Source organism: Sander lucioperca, chromosome 14, assembly GCF_008315115.2.
Source record: "Sander lucioperca isolate FBNREF2018 chromosome 14, SLUC_FBN_1.2, whole genome shotgun sequence".
In the NCBI taxonomy this organism is placed as follows: domain Eukaryota; kingdom Metazoa; phylum Chordata; class Actinopteri; order Perciformes; family Percidae; genus Sander; species Sander lucioperca.
Window position 1 is genome coordinate 17,978,930 of NC_050186.1, and position 14,477 is coordinate 17,993,406.

The 14,477-nt window shown below is 40.1% G+C and overlaps 1 protein-coding gene across 2 annotated transcripts in view; it reads right to left on the reverse strand.

Annotated features, from left to right (window-relative positions):
- The window catches only part of angpt1 (angiopoietin 1), a 69,663-nt gene that overhangs the window by 23,685 nt on the left and 31,501 nt on the right, over positions 1-14,477 (reverse strand). For both annotated transcript variants that reach the window (XM_035991488.1, XM_031295902.2), the window contains 5 exons: positions 14,163-14,318; positions 12,943-13,064; positions 11,482-11,714; positions 3,669-3,796; positions 530-631 (listed from right to left, as the gene is read on the reverse strand). In XM_035991488.1, coding sequence (XP_035847381.1) covers positions 530-631; positions 3,669-3,796; positions 11,482-11,714; positions 12,943-13,064; positions 14,163-14,318 — 741 coding nt within the window. The remainder of the gene's footprint in view (positions 1-529; positions 632-3,668; positions 3,797-11,481; positions 11,715-12,942; positions 13,065-14,162; positions 14,319-14,477) is intronic.

Sequence of the window (14,477 nt, forward strand, 5' to 3'; positions counted from 1 at the left end):
TTAATGCAAATATGCATACATTTCTCCTTGATGACAAACAGATGAAACACCTGGCACAGTGCTAGAGAGACTAAACAAGTGTGTTGTTTGTAGATGTATGTAATAATTTCCTGTTGGAAAAGAGGAAGAATTACAGCATGTCACTGAAGCCTCGGCTGAGGAGCGGCGCAAGTCTCAAGACACCCTTGACAATATAGCTCATGCAAAGACGACGGGGGGAGCTATTGCTGAAGAGGAATGACATCTGGATCAGTGGATCTGCCTCTTAGTTTTCAGCATGTTCAGTCAAGGCCAAAAAGCGCAAACTATTTGTCATAATCCCCCTGCGGAAGTTTTTTTTATTTTTTTTATAAACAGGATGTTTTGCTCATCGCACAGTTTCGTAATTTATGCTTGTTGGATGTGGATGAGAGTATTCTCGCCATTTCTGTGTGTCCAGGGCCACCATTATCATCTTGCTTTTAATGGATATGGATGAATGTATGCATGCCGGACATGTGTCTGTGTGCACGCATTTGTCTCATCTCACCATCTTGTACTCCTTCCACGTTCTCTGGAAGTCCACACTCCCGTCTTCTCTGCGCTGGATGACCGTCCATCCACCACCAGCTGTTTCCATGTTGCAATACACCTACACAATTGAAAAGAGAGAGCAAATGAGGGTGGGAAAACACGTGTGAAGGAAATGGAACAATGAGAGCACCCATAGGTCTTTGAAAATTTTTCTAGTATTCAGAAGAAATTTAACTAACAAGCTGATTAATTCAACATCCAACATGACTCTCAACGGCACTGAAACAATGAAGGGTCATTTGGACAATTATTTGGTTTACAGACACTCCTTTTCCCAGCTTTCATAATAAATCATCTTTGGGAATGCAACGTATCTGTGTCCTTCTCAAACTTAATCAGCGCCTCCTTATGCCTCACCAACTCCCCAGAGATGTTCCTCATCAGGCGGCCTCGTTTCTGCAGGATCAAAGTGGAGGTCCTGGGTGTAATGTGGCCCTTAACCTTGGACCTCAGTGTGTGTAAGCTGATAACGCAGGGCTGGTGCTCTATCTGCAGTGTTGCTCTTTGTTTTGAGGAGACCCCAGGGTGGAGTGGAGAAGGTCTCTCACCTCAGTCAGCCCACACAGCTGAACACACATGAACACAGCCTGGGTATGATTAAGGAAGTACCCTTGATAGAATCGTTTTCTCCAAGACCAGCTCATAATTCATGGTAAACATGCACAAACTTACTTATGTACTTACAAATATAATGTGGGACCAACACAATGCGTATGTGGGAGCAGCCAATGACTCAGCAGGTGTTGGAATAACATGAACAAAAAATGACGTCACACTGTGAATCACTGCTAACGATAGCAAGCTAGACTAGGGTTCACTAGCCTCCACTCGACTAGTGAAAGCTATTGAGCTGCCGCAATGAAACGTCCACCCAGAGGCTTGAAGCTCAGATACTTATTTTCACAAATACATTCAAAAGCTGCTCCATCATCTTTTAAAGCTATAGTGCGTAGTATCTGTCGCCCCCATGAGGAATTCTAAGTAATGACAACCAAACTGTCGGCGCTTCCACATGATACAAGCCTTCCGTGATCGGAGGTAATTATCTTCACTTGAGTTTCTGCGAGCGAAAGTCACCTGATGACACAATATAGCCAGACTGAGAAATACAGAGGCCGTTTCTCAATCTGTGTTCTTTTATTGACTTGTGTTCTTGTGTCCCTGTGAAACGTCATCTCGTGTTGCCCAAGTACTGTCCCAATACACAAGTTCGCATTTCACCAAGAACAGTTAAGATTCCCGGAAATGTTCTTGACACGCCCATTTTACCGAGGATGCATTGGTTGGTAACTTGTATGAACTTCGCTGCAACCGTATCCCAACATTCATTTCGGCATTCAATGATGGTCGGGTTTCCGGTACATAGACAGTCCAAAAATGGGACAATTTTAACAATTTTCGCCATCTTATTCATCACCAAATTAACTTCTGACCACATTTTAGGCGAGAAATGAACGGTTTAGATTTCGAATATAGGCAGTCTTGCGAAAATCTTTGCCGAATTGACAATTTGCTCCAAGGTTTTCGGAGTTTTCGGAGCTCCGTGAAGTGAGGCGGCCGCCAGCTTGCGCCTGCCCCGGCCGCTAGCTCGTCGCTCGGATAGTCACGCTCAGAGACCCCGCTGGAAGCCGGAGGTCTTTTAGACCGGTCCCGTAAATAAGAGGCTTTTATTTCGCCGTTGACGGATCGTTTGTTTAAATATCACAACACATGTCCATCATAAGATTAATGGGAACCTGTGGTTAACTGTCTTTTCAGAGTTAAACTCCACAAGCACACACACGCACGCACGCACGCACACACACACACACACACACACACACACACACAAGGGGGAGAGATATATACACGTTTCTTTTCGGGAGACTTGTTTAAATTATGCCATAGGCTATACATTTACGTATATATAGATTTAGTTTTTTTTTGGTGTATTTGTTTTCTGATTCTGTATGATAAATTAAGAGTTGTACATAAAGTGGTAACATGCTGACATGTTATGTAGACTAAAGGGGAGACACCAACCTTTATAATTTGAATTGCTAATGTCCATCTCCCTGGGCATATACAGGGCACTACAATAATATAGAAATGATCACGATCATGAACACATAGGACACACCAGTGCATGCCTACTTATTTTTTAATTTAAACTGACTTAAACTTATACACTAATAATAGTAGGGATCACGTTCCACTCTTTTGAATAAGTAAGGAGTGTTTGAGCTAAACCATAAACAATAAAATTAAAGCTCAATAAGATTTATTTTTCAATATTATTGCAATAGTTGTAACATTGTGAGGTTTTCTTGTCCGGAGATTGTTTTAATATAAAGTGGTTATATTGTTGTGGTTTTTATTTCTAGCTGTTATTTTGGAGCCCTGCTGGTAGCCTCTGTGCTGGGGGGGTTGAGCAATAACAGGAAGTATGCATCGTCTCAAACTCTTAACAGTGTTTTCTGTGCTTGTGAACTTGCAAGTTCATTCTTCCAGGTACAACTAGCAAGAACGTCCTCCCCAAGAACACAAGTCTGTTCTTTGCATTCTTGGTATTGGGAAACGGCCAGAGAGTGTTGTGTGGAGCTGATAGTCTTAATTAGCTTTCCAGCAACTCATTTGGCTTAAATGTAACGGATGTTCATGAATATCTAAAAGTTAAGCACTAAAGCTTTAAAGAATGGAAAAGTATGCACAATAGCTTAACAAACATAGATAGTAATAGTATTTCCATAAACAAAAAATAGAGTAGAATTCATATTTCTGTGATTAACCCTGCAGCATCAAGCTTGAGTTTGAGACACACAAACCGTCCGCCGACCTCCTAACTTATTAAATCATCACTCCCATCAATCAAGAGTACGTAAGCATAGTGTAGAGGTTAAGAACACACACATCCACACACAAACACTTGCACAATTGTCACCATCCTGATAAGCTCAGTGTCCTGTTTCACACCTCACCATGCCAAGTGTATTTTCAGCTTTCGGCATTCATACTCCCTGTAAACCCACTATAAGAAAGTGACCTAGAAGTGATGAAAAGGCAGATATTTCACATTACAGTGTACTTATTGGCTGTGAGATATTGTGGCTTCCCACCTTTTTGGTCTCCTGCGGGTTGATCTGGATGGTGTAGACTCCGTTTTTATGAAAGCCAGCCTGGTAGAGGTCGGCACAGTCACGGAATTTCTTCTCTTCATCTGCGACCTTTGTGTTATTAGGCACTACTGTGGGTACAAAAGAAATTATGGAAACAGTGTTGCACAATTTGACGTTCTACAAATACCAAGCGAGCATAAGTAAACTTACTTGCAGCCCTTGAGCAACTGGGTAGTGCAAATTGTTTTTGATCTTTACACAGTGTTTCCCACACATAGACTAATTTGTGGTGGTGCGCCGCTCAATCAACACCTGCCGCCGCACTTTAAAACACGCAGCGTATTCGTTCAGCTGCATTTCCTTACCCTGCTCTCCTCCGTCTCTCTGTCACTTGCGTCTCACTCACACACACACACACACACACACACACACACACAGCCCCTCCCTCCGTGCACACAGAGCCTGTCTCCATGAAAACGAGAGAAGACGGCTGGCGAAATTCACAAGTTCACGAAAGGTTGGTATCTCGTGAACACCTTTACACAATCACACATTAAAAAGTGCTATACAAATATTTTAGATTCTGAATACAATGTTGTCAGTGTGTTAATGTTTGAGTCCCGACCCGACTCTTAGCAAACAAGCGATTGCACCTGCTTTAGAAAGTTAACTAGTCGCAAGTTTGCGGTAAGATGCAGTTGGGTTGTCGAGGTCAAAACGCTATATGTAGCAGCTGTGAATCAAATAAACTTATTATAAATAATGTCATCTCATTTTTTTACTCTTACACTGAATGTTTGCTGCTTCAATCCAGATGAGAATTGAAAAGTATTTTCCGCGACCGAAAAAGGCACGTGTTGAGGATGAGGACCAGCCTGAACCGGAGGTATCAGTCTGAAACAGAGCTGAACAGTCCGACCAGTGTAATTAGTCATGTTATTAATTTGTTTACAATATTTTCAGGCTTCAACCAGTGCTGCTGAAGCAGAAAGACAGGGTCAGGGAGAGAAAGAGATAGATTTGTTAGGCATTGAAGAAAGAGTAGGAGAGGAGGACAGCATCCAACAGTGTGTCCTCCTCAGTTTTTGATACTTGATTGTATGAAAATAAGTATCCGCCCCCGATCTGGTACGGGGCGACCAGCCGACAACCCTTCCGCCGCCGCCACAAATTGCTTTCTAATCTGTGGGAAACACTGTTACAGTTGTGAATCTATGGCTATGTGAATGGAATAGTTTGACATTTTGGAAAGTATGCTCATTCCCTTTCTTGCGGTGAGTAAGATGAGAAGATTAATACCACTCTGGTGGTGCTATCAATCTTCTCATCTAACTCTTTTACCAAAATGTCAAACTATTCTTTTAGGCCACTATGTGTAGAAACTTACACTACATTTTGTTGCTACATATTCTAGCTGTCGGAAATACGAGAGGACCAATTTTAGACTTTGACTGACAGCATGCCAAAGCTCAGGTGTTAGTGCTACAATATTGTGCGATAAAAGAAGGGACCAAGTAAACACTTACACCAGATACATGCTATTAAAAACGGTTACCCTTCATGCAACCTTGTGTGTCAGACAAGTATGGAAATCATAGTTCTATGTTTTATGAAATCACAAATTGCAAGCAGACCTTTCACAGGTCAATTTATCATATTTCAGATCTGTACATCTCAGAGGAGAAAATATAAAAGGAGTTTGAGGCAGAAGCTGATCGGTGGTCTCACTGTGAGTATCTTGTAACGGCCAGATAAAATCTGAGGGCGACTAATTTATTAGCAAGAGAAAAGCAGTCCATCGACTGGAAGATCTCCTGCTCCGAGAGAAAAGCCTCAGACTTTGACGGACCAGCTGCATCCATTTCCATCTGTAGATAATTATGGCGGCACTATTTTGAAACCAAGCAAGAGGCTAAGGACAAAATACTACAAGCTATAAATTTCAAGTTCCTGTTATAACAAGTGGTTTATATTTACCTTCCATGCCCTCGTTATATTGATGGAAATTCCTTCCGATTTTCCTTTTTTTCCCCTCTTCTCTTTCTTTCTCCTTCCTTATGAGGGGTTCATCTCAATTTACACACCATTGTTTTTATTGTTGGAATTGTTGAGTTGAAGAAGATGTCAAGGAAAAGCGAAATGTGTCAGCGATCTTTAGCCTTCGCTTTGATCTCCCCCTCCTGAGTGCAGAACATCCTGGTGGAAGCAGGACGCTTATTTGGGTGTACTATCTGAGCATTTTGACAAAGTATTGAGTGTCAGCGACAATAATCTCCTGCTGTGACAGGTTGACAGAGTTGGCCCTCGCGCTCCAGACTCTAATACAACAAAGAGCGGCCCTGTCAGGCGGTAATTTACCCCAAGCCGGCAGACAGCGGGGCACATTTTAGAGGCCAGGGAGATCGTTTTGGTATTCGATCTAAAAAAGTGTGGACAATCATTTCACAATCGTCTTTGAGATGTCCCTTTGGTGGAAGAAGACTTTCTGCCGAGGGACTTGATGCTCAAGTGTAGGAGCGGCTCCCTTGAACAGCTTGCTGCCCAGCTCTACAAATATTATTTATGTCCCAATATTTATTTACAGAAAAATATTTTGTGGTTCAGTGGGGACTCGTATTCAGTAGGGGGTTCATGTGAAAAGACCAGCAGGGCTTGGGTGTTTGCATAAATCAGTACCCTTGCCAAATGAGCCCAAATACTCGGGCTAAAGAGAGTGAGTAATGGAGCTAAATGGACTGCCACAGACATCACTGCTCCCATGTGACTATAATCAGTCTCTAAATGCCGCTGAGAGTTTAAGTGATTCCATACAAGATTCAATTAATTTCTCTGGTGTAGTCATATATGAAGGATGCAAATCTCTATAAAATAATACCGGTTCATTCCCACAGTACACTTTACAACAATCAGATTTTTAGGTGATGTGTTTCATTTCATTCGTGAGATTCAAGTTACATTTGTTAAATAATAGAAATCTACTTTCTTATACTTCCAATGAACTGCTGATGCAATACATTTTGTAGTAATCAAATGAAGTAAAGATCTTGGGTAAATATTGAAAAGTCAACACTGAGTTTGAAGGCAGTAATGCTTTTTTGAAAACAGAATTGGGAAAGGAAACATTTTGTAGCAGATTGTCATTCTAACTATCCTACTGTATAAGGTCTATACACAGTACTGTAGCCCTACGGTCGTAATGGATTGCTTTTGACCTGAATTTCCAGGTGAACGCAATTAATTCATTAATTATTAACCTACCACCTCTAATGACTAAAATTAGTATGTACTGCCTTGTTTAAGGGGCTTCACATGAAATACTGAAAAAAAAAGACTGGGATTGCGTCTACACGGCTCTCACAGAGCTTTTACCAATACGTGAAATATCTACGTTTTTTCATGGCCACATGCACTGACATGCACCCGTGGCCGGCAAGCAGAACAGAGACGCTCGGAACACACACAGAGGGAGTGTGACTTCATTCTCTGCTCAGGACGCCATTACTCCACCATATCTTTATATATCAAATATTAGTTTGCTGCTATATTGATGTTCTGAATGTCAAGTTTAACAGTTTTAACAGACGTGTGCAAACGCAACATATAATAAAACAGTCTAGTTCCCTCTGAGAAAATAAAGGTTTGAGGAAGGTCACTGAGGTGACTCGCAATAACTGCACACTTTACAGGGTCTTAGCAACAATAAGTGTCAACTCATTCTGCTAGTCAGTGAAGCATAAAAATAATCATGTGCAGCAGTCAAAAATTTGGTCTGGATCGTAAAGTGATGTAGTTTAATGAAGTGGTTTAGGCATTACAACCCGCACACATCTAAAATAATTCCATTTTCTTTGACTCCGAGTAAGCACCTGTAAAAATGATGAATGTCATTCATTTAGCTGGATAATAGAACACTGTAAAACAAAATCATATTTTGCAGCCAGACATTTTTGCAAAGTGTTCCAAAGCTGAGGTCAATTATCGTTAATAACAGTGTGTGGCTCATTGCGCCCTAATGAGGTTTAGGTAATGATTACAACCTAAACAAGAGCTCCATTGCCACATCTGGCCACATCAAAAATATCTTCCCGGCCATCAGTTTGCACTGCAACGGTAAAAAAAAAAACACTGGAAACCTTAATTTTAGGAAAAGCCATACATGGACAGCTGGTAAAAAAAAAAGACTTTATAGATACTTAGAAAAGACTCCCTTTTCTAAGTATCTGTCATCTTCCCCAAAGAAAAGTCAAAGATGATTTGAGTCCATGCTTTAAAGGAAATGCTCAGGCTCAGTTTTCAAAACAGCGACTAACACAAGCAGACGCCACTCCATGGCATGAAATGCTAACCCTTTCCTCAAGTTAAAACACTAATGCGTTTCTCAAACAAACAAAAGCTGTCCCCTGAACTTGGAAAAAAAAAAGAGAGCTCTGCTGCTTCTCTGTTTAAAATGCTGTTGAAAAACAGGGGCCATGAGTCAGATGATCAGTGAGATCTACCTACTCCTTCACCTCCTTTGGACGGGGCGTCCCCCAGGAGCTATAACAGTTTGACTTATTCAGGCTGGGGTGAAGAAAGGGGAGACCTCTGACCCGCACGCCCGCTTCAACCTTCAACACCACCATGGAAGAGGAAAGGACCAACCATGGAGCAAAAGCGGACACGTTCCATTTCTATCGCCTCTCATTAAGGCAGCCACCAATCACAGACAGCAAGACTGGCTGTGGTACCCTGCTCTACTGAAAAAATAATAAGAAAAACATTTGAATCTTAATACAAAAATGATACATAGTGACCAGTCAGGTCAAAATGGCCTTATAAGACCTCTGGTAATTAAATGTAACAGACACAAATCCAGAGTAAACAGATGGTGGGTGAGCAGAGGCCTCCTGTGACCTTTATTGCATGGAACATTAAAATTACAAAAGGGAGAAGCATGATAAATAAAAAGCATGTGTTAATCATGTGCAGTAGTTATCCACTCATGACTCCTACATCCCTTCATGCCCTTGATGCTTCCTGTCTGATGGGAAACCTCAAGAAGCACTGTGGGGTCTCGAGGCGTCTCTGCAGGAAATCCACAAATGGAAATGAAGTTGCAACTAATCCCCCGACAAAGACATTCATGTCAAATCTCCTGTGACCAATGGGATTTTAGGCCAATGTTAGGATCAAGTGGGTTCGGCATTTAAATGGCTGAGAAAGGGGTAAATGAGTTCATCACGTTTGACCGAACAAGAGAGGTTGCATTGCTGTCAGGTCAAACGTAGGGCCAAAAGGGAAATCCCTTGTCTCATATTAACAGAAGGGAGAGACTCAGAGGAATAAAATAAGCCTATTACTTTCTAACCAGTCATGCTTTCAGTGTGCACAGCATTTATGAAGTTAAAGCGTGAAAAGTGATTGTTGCCACATCAAAAAAAAAAGAGCACCATGCCGGTTTATGAGAGGCTCCAAACCTCTTTAACAGGAGCACACCGGGTTAAAATAAGAACTATGTTTCTTCATTCATGCTGCTCTCAGTGATGCAGGATTTAATAGCCAGTGCATCCCTGTGTCTCTCAGTATGGGGTAAGGTTTATAGAACTGGTGTCATCATAATTTCATGAGGATTGTAAAATCAAAGATGTTGTAGCTATAACATCTGACCCAAGGAAGTAAGCATCCAAAACAAGTTGAGTGCTGCCTCATAGTTCAAGCCTCGAACAGCCAATCCACAAATTTTGCTTTGCATATTGTGGTCTGGCAAAGGGTCAATAGGCATTTTCTTGGGTTAGGGTCATCGCTAGTGGGGGTAGACAAAATGTGGCTCAGTATAAAACCAATTAACAGATGGCAAGCACTGAAACATAAACATAAACCTTTTTTCGCCTGGTCGGTCCAAGCCAGTGCATGGTATATGTAGTTGATTTTGCTTCAGAGTTTCAAAGTGAAACAAGAGTCTACATACATTCTAATGGCACTAAGTGAAAAGTCAGGGGATCAAGAAAGTTCAAGATTATAACTCATCCTGAGGGGAACATGAATATTTGTATAAAATGTCATAGAAACTTATCCAATAGTTGTTGAGAAGTTCACCAAAGTCAGGAGGCTTCAACCTCTGGAAACCATGAATGTTTCTACAGAATTTCATGGCAATCCATCCAATAGTTGTTGGGTAGACCAACAGACAGGCAGACCATTCCTAGCTCTAAAAACATAGCCATTATTTTGGAAATATCAAATTACAGTTAAAACTATCCACTGCGATCGCACACAGAATAAGTTTTAGGGGAGAAAAAGGTCATGCAGTTGGTAAGTCATGCTTTATGTCAATGTTGTGTTGATTTCTTCTTTTCACTCAGTTTAAAAAAAAAACATAGCATTGATATTGTTACCATCATCTTAACCATTGCTGGTACTTCACTGATTGGTCCAGCTTTGAGCTGCTGGGCTCAATCAATTCTCAGTGGCTTTTTATCAGACTTCTGAACTTGGTTAAACATTTCCTTACACTTCTAATAGGTTGTGACTTCATCTCCATCCTCAGCAACATACAAGTGCCAGAAAGTGCTCCTCAGTACGTCAGGGCTATTCTGCTGTGTAAAACGAAAAGACCATAACTCAATTTTGGTCGAACATGAGTTATTGTCATTTTTGGCACATTAAAGATCTGCTTTATCATGTGGACAAATATCTTGAGTCAATTTTATTGTTTTGGGGAGAAAATTGTGTGTTGTCTTTGCCGTAACTTCAAAAGCCGTAGAGAAGCCAAGGCAGAATATCGTAACATCAGTTACGGTTCTTTGTTTCATGGCGCTTCAGAATGCTCAAATTGAGTTAAGGTACTCTGTAAATGTGATGCGCTCGCACGCACGCAATCTCTGTCTGGGCACAGTCCACTCTCGTCCACCGCGCTGTTTACACAAACACAGCTCTACTCTACTCTAAATAGCAAATTTTGACAAACAAGCTAAAACAAAAGCTGTCGGTTTGTAGTCTAACTGTTTGTCTTAGTTTGCCACAAATCTTGAAATTTGGACAAATTCTTATGAACTTAACTGCTGGCTAAACTAACCATCCTCTCTGCAGAGCATCTATGGATGTATTATAAGACCAAAACAAACCAAGTGGCTACTTAATATGCACGTGAATGACGGTATCTTTATGTTCACGTCTTCATTCTTGCAATGAGTCTAAATTAGTGCATCATATCCAAACAGAAGAACATGCTTTATATGCATTAAAACATCAAAACACTCTCATGCTTAATTTTGACGTCTGTCAGAGTGTGTGAATCAATCATGCGACTGCCTGTGTGGTACTAGTATGAGTATGAAATACAGAAAAAAACGTATTGATATATCATTTTCATATGATGTTGATAAATGTGAAGCCATTTTTATCATAGTGAGTTAGTTAGTTCAATAGGGTTAATATTGCTTACATTTTAAGTAAAAGTTATCATTGTTACCATAACATTGTGCTATAAAATAGAAGTTAAGGTCTTTGCCTTGGTATGACTGATTGTCATTTTGTGGGCAATGCTAAGGCAGAATACAGTAACTTCCGAAAAAGGGTCAAAGGTCAAATTTGAGTTCAACATTTTTTTGTACATAGATTAATACAGGTATACACTACAAAATGTGAAAATTACAATATTATACCTATAACTCAATTGTCAGGACATTAAGATAACTTTAAAGTCATTTTTCTGGCGAGTTAAGGTCTTTTGCCTAAGTAGGGCAGTATTGTTTAAGACCATATTTACACTTTGAATTGCTGAAAAAGTTATAAAACCTCTCAGCATGTGAGGCTTTGATTCCAGTTAGCTTACCTCCATCTTTGGAGCAGAGGTTGAGCAGGTTGTGGACGGTATCCATCATCTCCTGCTGCTGTCTCTGCAGGGCTGTGCTGTTTCCTGTGGCCCGGCTCAGCTGGGCTTCTAGCTCCCCGATAACACTGCTCTGCCTCCCCACCAGGACCTGGAGACTGCCCTTCTCCTGCTTCAGTGTCTCCAGCTCTTCACGGTGTCGCATCTCCATTTCTAACATCTTCTGCTCCATGAGGCTGAGGAATAAAATAAAGGAAGACTTTTTTTTTAATGGAAGATAGAGAAGTTGCTAATTATAATGGTCCTTTAGGGCATCCAAATCCGCTGGAATGAGATTTGTTTTCACGGGTTTAAATGGAATATTGTTTAGCAATTTTTGGAATATTTCCAGTGATTATGTGATTGATGTGTATCTGTTTTGTTTTTCCTACAGCATCATGAATAAGGGTCAGCCGAATAAAGCTAACTTAATAACATTCCTCCACTTTTGACATTTTTACTTCCTGCTGTTACTTTGTGATGGACCCTGTGAGTAATTACAATCCAAACATGGTGGCTCATGGCTCCCTTTACTTGAAAATGATTTCCCAGAGAGTGATATGGGAATACAAATACAAGAAGTGTGCATAAGACAGAACTACAAATAATGATGTCTGTAGGTTTGGTTGCTATGTGTTTCCCACACAATACAGTATAAACATACGCGTCATCATGCACTTTGCAGACTCATCTGAGGTAAATGAATAAGCCATTTCAGTATGGTAGAATTACCACTGTACAATCTAATGCCTGAAAGATGATATAAGCTGACATCAAATTCATTAACTGATCATATGTTTTCCTCTATTATAGAGTTGGTAAAAGAAAAAGTACAGACGACACGTACAAGATGGAATAATGTCATGATTGCTGAAGCTTAGGGAAATTGTCCTCAGAAATCAATTTCCATAAGCCTCAAAGTCAGAATCACCAGAGACTACGCTTTCAAATAGTGTCCTTTTTTCCAAAGTGATTGCATGGAGTCTCTATGGACACTGCAATGAGAGATGTGGACCAAACCCTTTTAAACACTACATCATCTAAGACAATCCCACAGCACCAATCACTGTAAAGAACAAGATTTGGAGACATGAAATCCAAAAGCCACATTTTAATTGCCTGATTTTGCAACATATGCAGTGTTTCAACGTTGAAAGCATAGCCTCATGCATTTACAGAATATCACAGAAAATACAAGCTTCCTATTATGCTGTTGTATATACAACTAGATATTGTTTTGGAAAATGGACAAACTACGTGGTAGTCAATTCTCATTGACTTTTGAATTGTTTACGCAATCCCGCAGAGAAAAGCAGCATAGACTGGCTATTTGTTTGTCCAAGTAAAACCTTTGTTTCTCTCTTTTCTGCAGTATGGATAGTATCATGGTGTGTGTGGTTTTGTTTGCTTGAAGTGTCTGTTTACCTGTTCTTTTCATGCAGCTTGCTGATCTCATTGGTCTGGACCATTAAGTCTTTCTCCAACTTGTTAGTGGAAAGTGAATTTTCCAGCAGCTGGATCTCAAGCCTGGATGTCTGATTCAGAACCTGCCATGATTAGAATAACAGATACAGAATACAAAAATAATGAAGATGATATTATGCCTGTATACTAGGGCTGAACGATTTGGGAAAAAAATCTCATTGCGATTATTCTGCCAGATATTGCAATTAGGATTCGATTTGCGATTATTATTGTGAATTAATATGTAAATGGACCATGAGTCTAATAATAAAGGCTATCTATCTATCTATCTATCCATCTATCTATCTATCTATCTATTGTTTAGCTACATACTGCACCTTCTTTGATCATGTTAAATAAAGTAATAAAAATAAATGAAAATTCACTGAAAATAGGACATTTCTTTAAACAAGCTGTGTTATGTAACATTATTCCAGCATGTATCTTATGAAAAAACAGTAAATATAATAATGAAAAGAGGAATAAAAAATGTTTAACTGAATGTTACAACAAACATTCATCTTAATAATTGACATTTGCTTTATCTTAACAATTAGCTAATCACATTCTTTTAAATCGCGATTTCGATTTGGAAACAATTAATCGTTCAGGCCTACTGTATACATACTGTTAGCTAATTCTGTATAATGCACATGTGCACCAAACCCTGAAGAGAACCAAAAACTCAGGGCTGTGTTTAAGGCTTTCTAGACAGTGGAGTAAAAAACACACTGCACATTCAAGCCACATTTAAGGCACATAAAAACCATCAACTTTGTTTTCATTTCGTCAAGTGTTCACCCAACACATGGTAATACTTAGGATATACTTTTTTAACTTTGCAAACAGTTATCTTGTTAGTGCTGTAGCAACAATGACCCACCGCTAACTTAACAACTTTCCATCGCCTCCTCAAACTGCTCCATATAAACACTAAAAGGAACCTGCGCCAAATAAGTCAAAGTATGGATAGGCATTTATATAGCAGCAGTATTGTCTTAGGCCAGTGCTCTGTAACCTTTTTGGGGCAGTTGAACATGGAATAGTTGAGTTAATGGAGCATAAGGTGGATCCTCTCATTGTTAGAGTGTGTGTGCAATAGAAAGACGTCATGAGAAAAATGAATGGGAGACATCTACATGTTTGAGAGCATTAGCTAAGTGGGTTTTTCGAGTCGTTACCTGTGTCTCAACGTCTGTTAGCTTGCGCGTCTGTTCAGCCGTCTGAGAAAGAAGGTTGGTGCCCATTTCCAACATGGCTGCTGTGTGGTTGTGGACGGCGTTCTGCTGCAGTTGAGCCATCTCTGTCTTCATGCTCTCTTTGATGTAGTTCTCAATCTGCACAATAAAAAAAAAAAAATAGGATTAGAGCTCACAGACATACAGAACACAGCACATGTTCCACAGTATACTTGCAGGTTTGCACCATTAATGTATAAATGTAGAAAGAATCTCAGATCCATTGAAACACAATTTCTCAATTTGCCTTTAGATTAA